The 12,846-nt window shown below is 33.4% G+C and overlaps 1 protein-coding gene across 21 annotated transcripts in view; it reads right to left on the bottom strand.

Annotated features, from left to right (window-relative positions):
* nrcam.S (neuronal cell adhesion molecule S homeolog) overlaps positions 1 to 12,846 on the bottom strand; it is a 132,659-nt gene that overhangs the window by 36,997 nt on the left and 82,816 nt on the right. For 10 of the 21 annotated variants that reach the window (XM_041588556.1, XM_041588563.1, XM_041588560.1 and 7 more), the window contains 7 exons: positions 11,436 to 11,632; positions 11,145 to 11,180; positions 7,957 to 8,079; positions 7,445 to 7,615; positions 5,255 to 5,311; positions 4,226 to 4,337; positions 2,120 to 2,304 (listed from right to left, as the gene is read on the bottom strand). In XM_041588556.1, coding sequence (XP_041444490.1) covers positions 2,120 to 2,304; positions 4,226 to 4,337; positions 5,255 to 5,311; positions 7,445 to 7,615; positions 7,957 to 8,079; positions 11,145 to 11,180; positions 11,436 to 11,632 — 881 coding nt within the window. The remainder of the gene's footprint in view (positions 1 to 2,119; positions 2,305 to 4,225; positions 4,338 to 5,254; positions 5,312 to 7,444; positions 7,616 to 7,956; positions 8,080 to 11,144; positions 11,181 to 11,435; positions 11,633 to 12,846) is intronic. The other 11 variants (XM_041588562.1, XM_041588574.1, XM_041588573.1 and 8 more) reach the window with 3 other exon arrangements.

Raw genomic sequence — 12,846 nt, 5'->3', positions numbered from 1 at the left:
GTCACATACGTACTCCTGGGACTCTATTTAAAAATAATAATTTCATTCTGGCATATTAAAAATCGGTGTTTTGGCTTGTGTGTAGGGCCTTTATCAAGATTAAATTACAATTAAAATACCACATGTTAATATACCAGCGCCCCTGGGCGTGTCCACTCCCTCATACCAATCACCATAAACTATGTAGTATCCCTTTAACGTGTTATCATAAATTAATGATACAGATTGATGTTACAAAATGATACAAAATGGTATTACAATAAATTGTTGCAGCTTAATTTCAAATAAATTATATATAGTTATGGGACCTGTTATCCAGAATGCTCGAGCCCTGGGGTTTTCCAGATAATGGATCTTTCCATAATTTGAATCTTTATATCTTAAGTCTACTAGAATATCATATAAACATTAAATAAACCCAATAGGCGGGTCTTGCTTCCAATAAGGATTAATTATATCTTAGTTTTGATCAAAGTACAAAGTATTGTTTTATTATCCCAAAGAAAAAGCAAATCATTTTTTAAAAATTGGATTATTTAGAAAAAATGGAGTCTATGGGAGACAGCGTAGCAATCACTTTTCAATACAATTGGATATGTGAGGGCTTGTCAGAAATCTGAAATTATTATTTAATTTAGTTCCCAGCATCTCATATAAAATATTATACCCATGTTGTAGCACTGAGTGTACTGAGTGCAAACCTTTAGCATATGGTGTCCAGGATGCCGTGAGCCCCTATATACATAATGCCTGCTGGCAGTGGTGTAACTAGATATTACTGGGCGCCACAGCTAATTATTTTTCATGCCCCCACAATGTATAGAGGTTGACCTGTTTTTACTAACATTTAATGAAATTGTATATGAATTAGGGCCGCATGGAGCCCCTATACCTCTGCTTCCTCTGTAGTTACACCCCTGCCTGCTGGCAAAGGTGGTAAGTGCAGGTTAATTTTATTCATTGTAATCGAGCTCAATTGAAAAATACATTGGAATTGAGTAGCTGACATATATTGTTATATATATATATATTTTCACAAGTGTGTGGAATGACTCATTTAATTAATTTAGTTAACAGACTGTAAACAGCTATATGAATCGTTAATGATTTCATTATTGGTTTGAGACCATAACTGACTAATCCACGTGTGATGTTTCCTCTAATTATTATACACAGGTTGCAAAACTTTTGACTCATAATTGGTTTATTAATGCTTTGATAAATTCCCATTTCCATGAGGCTCTGTGGTGTGTAAAATAATGTTAAAGTATGTAAAATAATTCAATTAGCAAATTTAGGTGTTCTGAGTGAAATCCAGTCTACTTATGGGCTCTTTGTTTTTTTGTGTGTCACTAATGCATTTTATTTACATCTAGAAAGAAAACTCTTAACACAACTAAATTGTGAGATGCATTAGGCTTATTCATAGAGACTATATCACTTAGACAAAGAAAGACTTGCATTTCTACTGGTTACCATAGCAACCAGCTTCGTCTCCAACACTGCTTTCAGAAAGGATAATACATGCTGGAAAATAAGGTTCTCTTATACACCATGTATACAGTTTGAAAAATCTGAACAGAGCTGGCAATATCAGTGCTCATAAAATAAAAGCAAGTTTAAAGGAAAAGATATTACATGTAATAAGTATAACAGGCAGTTACACACCTTTTTTATTAAGGTATTGCTTTTTGTTCTGAATGCATATGATATGTAACACACTGCAGTCTGTCTTTTACCAGACTGTATTTACAACATTAATAGGTAAACATGGAAAACCCTGTGTCAATTTTACATGTTTGAAGGTAATGATAATGTGATGATTTGTAGGGTGCATTTAAGGAGAAAGAAAGACAAAACTGTAAGGTATAATAATTATTTTAATGCTGCTTTCTTAAAATAACAATTCAAAATGCAGCAGTGGGTGCTATATTAGACAGCTTTCAGAACATTCTTCCCTATGGGGCATACCATTTTGAAAAGGCCATGCCTCATGTATGCATTTGTTATTTGTTTGTAAATGTGCCACTGTAAGATGTTAACTCCATACGTTTGGACAATGTACGTGACTTGTACAGGTGAGAATCAATGTGGTAGAAGTGGGAGCCCACCTACTCACCTTTCACATAGACCGTTATTATGTGATGAGTGGTGCCCAGGATATTTCTCCCTATACACTTATATTTTCCAGCATCAGCTTCAGTGACATCAATAATCTTTAATGTTTTATTAAAATTTTCATAAAACACTCTGTCCACAGGTAAATCAGCACTCTCTTTACGCCAATGGATTTCAGGTGTAGGACTAAAATAGTATACAGAATACAAATACAAAATTATTTACACCAAAAAAAAAAACAGAAAACAACGAAATCTGTGTAAAATAGTCATAGTTAAATCAAGGTATTCTTGAGGCATACATAAAATTGGCAAATAAATGAATGCAATTTAAAGTAGAAAATAAGGCTTGGGGCACTTGGGGTGCCAAATGTTAGGCACCCCCAAGTAACTGTATTGACTTACCTGAAACCCTTGGCCAGTGCTCCTATCAACAGAAAACTGCACCGGCCCGGGGTTATACCAGTGAGCACCACAGAGAGATCCTCTTCCTGCTTCCTCTTTCTTTGCGTGGCTGTGCATGCGCAGTAGAACGAAAAGCCGAACTTTAACTAAAAACTCGGCTATTTCGTTCAACTGTGCATGCGTTTGCCCCAGTAAATTTGAAGAAAGAAGAAGACGAAAGAAGATATCTCAGTGGTGCTCACTGGTATAACACCTGCTTATAGGAGCACTGGCCCAGGGTTTCAGGTAAGTCAATACAATCATTTGGCACCCCCAAGTGCACCAAGCCTTTCCTTCTCCTTTAAGAAACTGATCTTGTATAGCAGAACATAATATGGAGATCTTCTTTATTGCACTTTTTTCTATTAAAAAGTTATAATGGAATATTTTGTATTTTAGATGTGTATATAACAAGATAATAAACATTTTTAAAATGTAGGATTAAATAACTGCCAACTGTCTTCACAATATATACAGTAATAGAAATATACAAATTTTTTCATTAATTATGTATTTAAAAAATTATTTATTATATATGTAGAGGATATTTCATTAGATGGATTCTAAACTACACATGATCACTGGCCTTGATAGCCAACATTCTCACACAGCATATCAAACCTTAGGGGCAGATTATCCAGGCTTGAATTTTGAATGTGAAAAACTTAAAATTCAAATTCAATAAGACTAACCGAAATTGAATCAAAGTTTTTTTTGGCCGAATAGGTCAGTTTTCGATTGAATAGGTCTGTTTTCAATCTAATCGAAGTAATAGTGCATTTGATTCCAAGTTTTTCCAGTAAAAAACTCCACCAATTGACTCCATATGGGTCCCCCATATGCTAAAACAGCAATTCTGCAGGTTTTAGATGGCTAATGGTCGAAGTCGAATTTTTTTCAAATTCGAATTGAATTTGGACTATTCTCTAGTCGAAGTACACAAAAATTAGCTTAAAATTAAAATTTTTTAAAATTCAAATTTTCACTTCGACCTTTGATAAATCTGCCCCTAAATGTGAAGCACACACAAAATATAATTCAAAACAACTTTCCAATATACAATAATTCACTTAAAGATTTTACAGTTATATGTAAATGTAATTGCTATTTTGACTTAATATAATAAAGAATAAAACAGAATCCAAAAATACTGTAACATTGTCTCCAAAAGGCTCACCTGTTTAAAGAAGCATATTCAATGCATTGGACTAAGCCAGAAGAAGCCAGTATATTGTAAATCATTGATTGTTTTAATTTTCCTTATATTTCTGATTTTCCCATAACCTTTGGATGGTGAGCTCTAGTGAGCAGGGCCCTTTGATCCCAATTTTATTCTGTAACCCTTGTTTGTTAAGATAATGTAAGACCACAGTTTATTTTAAATTATGTAATGCTCTATGGAAATTGGCGCTATATAAATAGCTGATGATGTGATATTAAAATTAACATTTGAGTTGGAACTGCAACTTAAAGAGGGTCGTACTCCTGGAAAAAATAAGCAAGCCCTGGCCTGCTCTCCTCTGGAAAATAGCAGGCGCAAGGAAAAGGTAAAAGGTGCGTAGACTGGCATCAGGTTTGACCTCTGCAGGAGACTGCAACCCTAGACACCCCAGTTTGAGCTTAACCACTGAAAACATGCAGAGTTTAAAACACAGAGCACTTACAGTCCCTCTGCTATACATTCCAGCAGAAGTACTTCTCCAAGTAAGACTGTCTTGTTACTTATGGTACTATTTGGAAACAGCATGCTAGGCTGCCTTTCCTCAGCAGGACTATCTGAAATGAAAATGAAAAAAAATATGCTTAGTCATGTGGATATATTACTTTTAAAGTAAAATGAAGAGATGTTTTATACAGAGTGATTACTAGAAATCACTAGTTATCAGTGAGCTGAATGAAGTATGGATGATGGAGTAGACACAGTACATAACAAATTAACAATTATAATTCAGAGCATGCAGAGTTACTTCTATACAAAGCTATTTATATTAGTTATGAGTTATATGAGTCCTAGAAAAGAAATTACTGTATATTTGAACTGTTTAAAAATGATCCCCGTCATGATTACCAACTGACACCCTGTGGATGCTTTTGCCTTATTGATGTTGCTTAATTCAAAAACACAAACTGTGCCCTAATTATGCCAATTCTGGCCTAATATGATCTCCCTTGATATAGTGAATAGGAACCTTTATGGAATTTGTTATTACAAAATACAACTTTACAAATAAAAATCCATTTTTACCCAGATCATTGCCTAATTAATTTCTAAAAAAAAAAAAGCATCTTGTATTGAATAAAGACCATGAAAAATCACACATTAAAAATACACTCTCATATACACAAATTTAAGAGGAAAGCATTATTTGTCATGCAGACATCTATAGCCATTTTGCTACATATTTGTCCCAGTTTATCCCATTGTGATGTATTGCATGTTTTATCTCTGCCTCATACTAGTAAAATGTATTTGTTTGTATATAACTGATACGGAAGGCTTTGAATCTTAGAACACAGGAACAGAAATATCACAGTATGTATAATTATATCTATATATAATTATACAATAGATGATTGAAAAAGAAGTAGATTTTATAGAAACGATTGTAGATATTAAATGGGGGTGAAGTTAGTCTACTAATTCTTTTAATAGAATTAGAAAATACTAGTGAATGCTGTTTACCAAAACTCACCACCATAAAACTCAGTGTCACTTAAATTAGCAGCTATAGTGTCATTTAATCCATCCACTGAAATAAACAAAACATAATCAATATTTTACACAGTCAGATAAAACAGTTTTAAATGTTGAATCTAAAGGTGACCAACAACATTATAGCATTATACAGTAATACAAAATATCCTAAGGTATTCAACTATATATACCATGAAATCTAATTTTACATCTGCTAAAAATTACGTCCATCTTCAACACACTGGCTCCTCTAAAGCACTCTGTAATCCTTGTGTATTTAAAAAAGCCCACAGTTTGAGCCAGCCAAAACTGATATTCTTTGAATGCCAGGGCTCCAAAACCATTTACCTTCAATTGACAAGCAAGAGTGAAATGTGTCACAGTGTCATGTGTGCCATTGAGTTACTGGGGCTCACCTGCCACTACACTATACATATCTTGGTCCCTGAACTAAATCTCAACGCACCTTCACAAGTTCACACTGCTATATACGGCTGGACCCCATTCATGTATTATAAGAGGTAATATACCCATTTTTGCTAAATTGTATTTTTTTTTTGTTATATATAAGGATATTGTGGCCCTGTGCATTTTAATGGTGACAAAACTACCACGTAAATCCTTATATATATTTATAACTGTAATGTGTTCCATACCTTTGCTCTGAGTACCTACTATTCAAAAATTGTGATAAAAATAAGGATCATTCCATTTAAACTCATCAGAAATACTGAAAGTTACGAGCTTTGAACTTGAAAAGTAAGAGCAAGATTGAGTCCTTTGTGAACTAAGATACAAGTAAGGCTAAATGGAAGTGACATCAACACAATGTTTAGCATTTGTGTTTCTAAAGATTTCATTATTGAACTTCATCCATTCCAAATCTTCATTTTTAGATTACCATAACTAAACAGATAAGGCCTGTAATCTTATTAAAAACAAAGGAGGTTTTTGTCTAATCCAGTGATCCCCAACTTGGCCTCAAAGCAGGTGCTTATTTTTGAATTCCCCGCTTGGAGACAGTTTTGGTTGCATTAAAGCAGGTGTACTGTCAAACAGCCTTCTGTAGGCTGTCAGTCCACATAGGGGTTACTAAATAGTCAATCACAGCCCTTATTGGGCATCCCCAGAGACTTTTTTCCATGCTTGCGTTGCTCCCCAACTCTTTTTGCAATTGAATGTGGCTCATGGGTGAAAAAGATTGAGGACCCCTGGTCTAATCCTTATAACTGAATGATTATTGCTGTGATATGTTCTGTTCAAAAGAGATTCCGTTTTCATACATTTACATGGCTGTCACACAAAAACACAACAGTCTGGGTGACAATTCGGAGTTGTAAAAGACCCACAGCCCCATTGCTAAGATTCTATATCTAGAGTCCTTTCTATAAAATTATGTTTTTCTCTTGCCAGAAAGAAAGCAGAGCGAGTCATGAGTACCAGGCATTCCACATATAATCCAATATATATATAATCTACCGGTAATATATATAATCTAAACGTGACCGCACTTCATATACCAAAACAATATTTATAACCATGAGAAATCCTTATTTATTTCCATGATGGTGCACTACATTTATACCCCTGAAAACCACCATTGAGTATAATTAAAATAAAAAAATATACATAACATCTCTATATACTGAGAATTCAAAAGTATAAAATGTAATAAATAAAGAGCTTCGATTACAACGTAACAATTTGCAATCAGTGACAATAATATATGTGGTAAAATTAAGATCCAGTAAAATAAAACCGATTGATAATCAATGATATCATTATGGTATCAGTAATCACAAACCACAACTGAAATGTGGGATAAACACTACACTTTACTCTTTATTTGACTAGGCAAATTTATAAAATGGAATGTCTAAAATTCCAGAACTGTACAATTTTAGCAGCTACCCATACAGTAAGCCAAACACTTGACAACTTGACAACTCTACAACGCTACAAATAAAACTAAAAATTAAGAAATTGTATTTTTATGAATATACCTCATTTTGTAAGTCAGAACAGCAAAATAGCAAAGTCATTGCTACATAAAAAGAAACTGGTCTGAACCAGAAATGGAAAGCCCGGTAACTGTCATTAAGATATTGTATCATACAGAAAGCATTTACTAGAACTGAAGAATTCAGTATAATCTTCTTGTCAGTTACAGCCAGAGTTAATAACTTACTTGTTAAAACTTTCAAGGAAATTGGTTGTTTCTGGTGTATAGTCTGAGTAAGATTAAATCTTGCATAGCAAATGTAGAAGTCTCGAGTATCTTCTGGTTGCACATTAGAAAAGTAAAGATCTCCATTAAGACCTTGTGAAACCCTTTTATTTTGGGGAAGCCTTTGGAATGCTTAGAAAGAAAAGGAACAGGACATTAGTAAGATCTCACCAGCTGAAAGGAGGAATCAGTTTGTTCTTACCCTAGTACTATATACTGTAAATAAGCATCTTTGTGTTATTTTATGTAGAGTACATCTACATTTATCAGCATCTTTACCAAAACTCTACACTAGTAAATTTGATAAAGTAATATACAGTATAAGACAAACGTCTCTTTGGTCATACACACAGAAAAAAAAACTCTTTCCCAGCCTAAAAGTGCTCTTTTTTAGCCTTAAATACTACAATTTATTACTTAATATTTCTACAAAGCAAACATTACAAAGCAAATAATATTAGTCAGAAACTTACAATTGTCCATCCAAAATATTAAAGGTGGTGGTAACCCTTTTGGAGGGTTGCATGGTAGCACCAAAGGAACACCCTGTTGAACAATAATTGGTTCAATTTTTTCCTTTGTCCACAGAGGGGATCCTGTAGAAATTGATTTTAAAGTATATTAAAAAATACATACACGAATAATGCAAACCTTCAAAATTATAACCGATATCTTTAGCACTGGTATTGATATCATATCACTGATATCTGTCATATAAGATATAATGAATGATTGCTATTGTATGCTGTTTTTGGACTATTATATGTTTATTTTATACAAATGATCTTGGTTTTGTGAAAGAGTTCATGCTACAAAAAGAGTTATCCTACAAAACCACAGAAAGTTTTCAATGAAAACAATAGGAAAAATGCAGTTACAATAAAAAGTAAGTTTATTGTACTTATGTTAAATGCAGCGGTATATGACCATTTTAACTTGAAATGTCCTTCTGCAAAAATTCTGTATTTGGGTCTGTGATATCTTTTGGTATATCTGAACCTTCATATGTATGCCCATCTGGATGTCAGAGATGCTTTGCATATTAAAAATAAGTATTTTTAAGTATTTTTAAGACCCTCTTTTTGAAACCTTTACTTTTTTCTTTTCCCCCTTGATGGAAATAACATATCTCCCTAATCTCTTTTCACCATGTCACAACTAAGCAATCAAGGAAAACTATATTTGCAAAATAAATACTTTAATAACAGATAAATATCTTTCAATATCATATTAAGTGGCATATTAAAGATGGAATATATATTTGAGTAAATATTGTCCTTTTGCATCTTTTCCCTTGAGCCCCTATTTTATGATATACTCTGTGCTGCCTCCGAGATCACTTGACTAGAAATACTACAGCTCTAACTGTCTAAGTCACCTTTAAATGCAAGGTTCAATGTGATATACAGGCTTGGATAAATTCATGACAGTGGTTAGAGTAAAAGTTCAGACTAAAGAGTTATAAAGTTCAGGCTTAGTAGTGCTAGTAATTGCATTCAAATTAACAAGAACAAGCAAGTTCAAGAGGAGACTTGGAAACCTTAGCAGGCTAGAGTGAGTTAATGAAAGTTAATGGGCATGTGTTCTAATCAGTAGATGCGTGTGTGTGTTTACCTCTTGTTTATAATAAGATGTCAACAATAACACATAACAACAAATTAATGAAAGCCTGAAGGAAAAAGACAACGGCTATCCAAACAGATTGGCTTTGTGCAGAAACACAAATACAAAGAATTACAAACTTCATTCCGATGGGTTTGGAAGGTAACTTCAGGCAAGAAAATAATTAAGGTTTTGAGGCATTGAGACACATTTATTAAAGAAAGATGCACATAAAATTCTGGGGTTGCAGCCATTCCTCAGGTGAATGTATAATCTGCATTTAGATTACAGACTCTGTTATGGTAAATCCAGACAAGATGGAGTCTATTTAGTGAACCCGTTTAGAAAAGGAGTTATAATATTCATGAGGTTGTTGCATTTTATTCTTTAATTATTCAACTACTGTAATCTAGAATTCCATGTCACACTCAGCATATTATGGTATAATCAGGATATTAAAGTGATACTGTATAACCTAAACATCTCTATTTTCCCTGGGTACTACACTGTTCATGAAGTGAAGCACTACTTCCAACCACTGTACAAGCACAAGTGTAGCATAAAATAAGTTGGCCAAGCGACCTGCATTTCAAGTTATTAAGATGACAATTTCATTACATTAATTTCTCACTGGTAAGAAAACTATGGGGCAGATTTACAAAATTCGAGTGAAGAATTCGAATGTAAAAAACTTTGAATTTCGAAGTATTTTTTGGGTACTTCGACCATCGAATTGGTTAAATTCGATCGAATTCGATCGAATTCGAACGATTCGAACGATTCGAAGTAAAAATCGTTCGACTATTCGACCATTCGATAATCGAAGTACTGTCTCTTTAAAAAATACTTCGACCACCTACTTCGGTAGATAAAACCTACCCAAGTCAATGTTAGCCTATGGGGAAGGTCCCCATAGGCTTGCCTGTGATTTTTTGATCGAAGGATTTTCCTTCGATCGTTGGATTAAAATCCTTCGAGTCGTTCGATTCGAAGGATTTAATCGTTCGATCGAACGAAAAATCCTTTGATCGATCGATCGCAGGATTTGCGCAAAATCGTTCGACTTCGATATTCGAAGTCGAACGATTTTAGTTCCCAGTCGAATATCGAGGGTTAATTAACCCTCGATATTCGACTCTTGATGAATCCGCCCCTATGTGTTAATGGAGTGTGAGTAACTGTTAAACAAATTTTTCTGAGGCCACATTGTGTGGTGAGTTTTAAACTTGATTCTACTTGACTGATTTAGAGCTGGAAAAACTAGTCTCTATATTCCTTGCTGTAGATCATTCTATTCTGAAACAATGGTAACCACTTAAAGGGAAAAACTGAACATATTAACACATGAGTGGGTGTCATTTTTTTTACTCAGCATTCTATATGATAGAACTGAAAATCTTAGTTAGCAACTTTCACTGCAAAGAATAAGTAAATATTCTGCTTTGTCTGAATAGACACAACAAAAACATTTTTATTACAGATATTAACATACAATCTGTGCAAGGAGGACACGTCAGGAAAATATGTGATTTGGAAAAAGGAAATAAAAGTAACCTTTATTTAGATGAAGGGGGTTCAGATGCAACTGGCAATAATGGAGTTTAAAAATATAAACACTGGGTAGTGCTAGTCTTTTAATAGCCCAAAACATTATTAGTTAAAGCGTAATGGTAACAATAATGGTGCTTTAATGTTGCTTTTAAAGTTCCTAATAATACAATTTCAAATAACTTTCCCTTTAGCTAAAAAGAGATAAGATTTTTACAATCTGATAGAAGCCTTTATATCAACACATCCAGTTTGTGGAAATCTATACTATAAAATTTGGTCCTGAAAATTATAATTTTTTAGACTTCATGATCATGATCATTTTTTCAGAAAATATACTATTACATTACCCAGGTTTACTTTTTGAGTGTATATCAGCCTACAATCTCAATGTGGAGATTGTACAACAATGCTACGGGGTGTTCAAGGATCCCAAAAGTAGGAAAAGTTTGAGGGGAAATCAGTACTCCCATGCAGTACTTGTCCAGAGTGATAAATGATTGACTGTTACCTTCTAACAAGATGGCTTTGATGATATTTAAGATGTCTTTAATCAAAGAAAAGAAAAGCAAGAAAATAATTAAGTGTTGAAACAAAAAGCAAATGGTACGAAAAAAATAAACAAAATACAGAGGCATCAAATTAAGAAGCATTGCATGTAATATATCAGAATATCAAGAAATCAAAAGGTAAAAAGAAAAACAGTAATATAAATATAAAATACCATTTACCATGTGTGACTCATGTGTTTATTTAGAGTGTAGTGCAGTCTGTGATAATTAGATACCATAAATGTACTCACTGGACTGGCGAATGACAATGTTGTTGGACAGCGCAGAACCACGATCATTTCTGGCAGTACACTGATATTCACCCTCATATGCTTCTACTCTTGCACCATTCATGGTATTAATCACCAGGGTTCCAGAGTTGGGTTTCATTGTCACATATGGATCTTTATCTATGTCAAAATGTGTGCCATTGCGAGTCCATGAAAAGCTGTCATATATGAAGTGTTAACACATCAGAAGTCTATAGATCAGGAAACATGCTCAGTTTTGTAAAAGGGAAGTTTATGCCCATAATAAGATTTGTTTATTTTAATTTTTATGGCCAACAACCCTATGATACGGATAGTTTTTCCCCCTGGCACTGTGTATGGCCATCAGGCAAATCTGGTCTGTTCGTGTATGGCCATTGGAAATTGGAATGGAAGCCATAATAATGCTCTTTGCAAAAGAAGTTTAGCAGGTAGCTCTTGAGGTTATTAAAAAAAATATAAAACTTTTTTTATTTTGATCTATGAACTTTTTGAGTATGTAAAACATACATGAATCAGCACCAGGTTCAATAATGAAAATTTTGCTTCAAGCAAGTGTTTGTGTGTGTGTGTGTGTGTGTGTGCACACAATATATAGAGTAACATTAAATTTATACTGTGTGCCTCATTAGATCAATTACGTTTGCTTTTTTTGGCTCATTTTTCCTTGGCAATGCAGTGGGAATCTAGACTACAAGTCTTTTTATATCTGGGGTAATATGATATTTATAGATGCTGACATAATGACTTTCTGAGAGACCTGAGTCTTTGCTGAATAAGCGAATGTATCTGTGCTGCAGAACATTTAAGTTTCAACATATACAGAATTATATATATATATATATATAAAGTGAGGTGCACACCAGGAACGTTTTTTAAATAGTTAAAAAAGTTAAATTTTATTTAATGCATTTAAAAAAAGGACCTTTTTTTAAATGCATTAAATAAAATTTAACTTTTTTAACTATTTAAAAAACGTTCCTGGTGTGCACCTCACTTTTTTGTTTTTTGTATAATGCTAACGAGAGTAGCATCTGGATCATTATTTCTTTCATGGTGTGCTGAACGCTCATGGACTATGTATGTATGTATATATATATATATATATATATATATATATATATATATATATATATATATATAAAAAATATATTTAATATAATATATTAGGGATGCACCGAATTCTTTATTTATTCCAACATTAAAAGAAACAGGTCAATGTTTCGGTCCCCTGCTTGGACCTTTATCTATATATATATATATAGTCAATAAAGTACCCCCTCTTGTAAAATATAAGGATATTATAAGTTACCGAGGAGTTTCATGACCATATAAAAACATGAGCCCGAAGGCCTGTTTTATCAGGTCATGGAACTCCGAGGTAACTTCTAAA

This window comes from Xenopus laevis, chromosome 3S (assembly GCF_017654675.1).
Source record: "Xenopus laevis strain J_2021 chromosome 3S, Xenopus_laevis_v10.1, whole genome shotgun sequence".
Classification (NCBI taxonomy): Eukaryota; Metazoa; Chordata; class Amphibia; order Anura; family Pipidae; genus Xenopus; species Xenopus laevis.
Note: the sequence above shows the minus strand (reverse complement) of the source record. Positions and strands in the feature narration are given on the sequence as shown.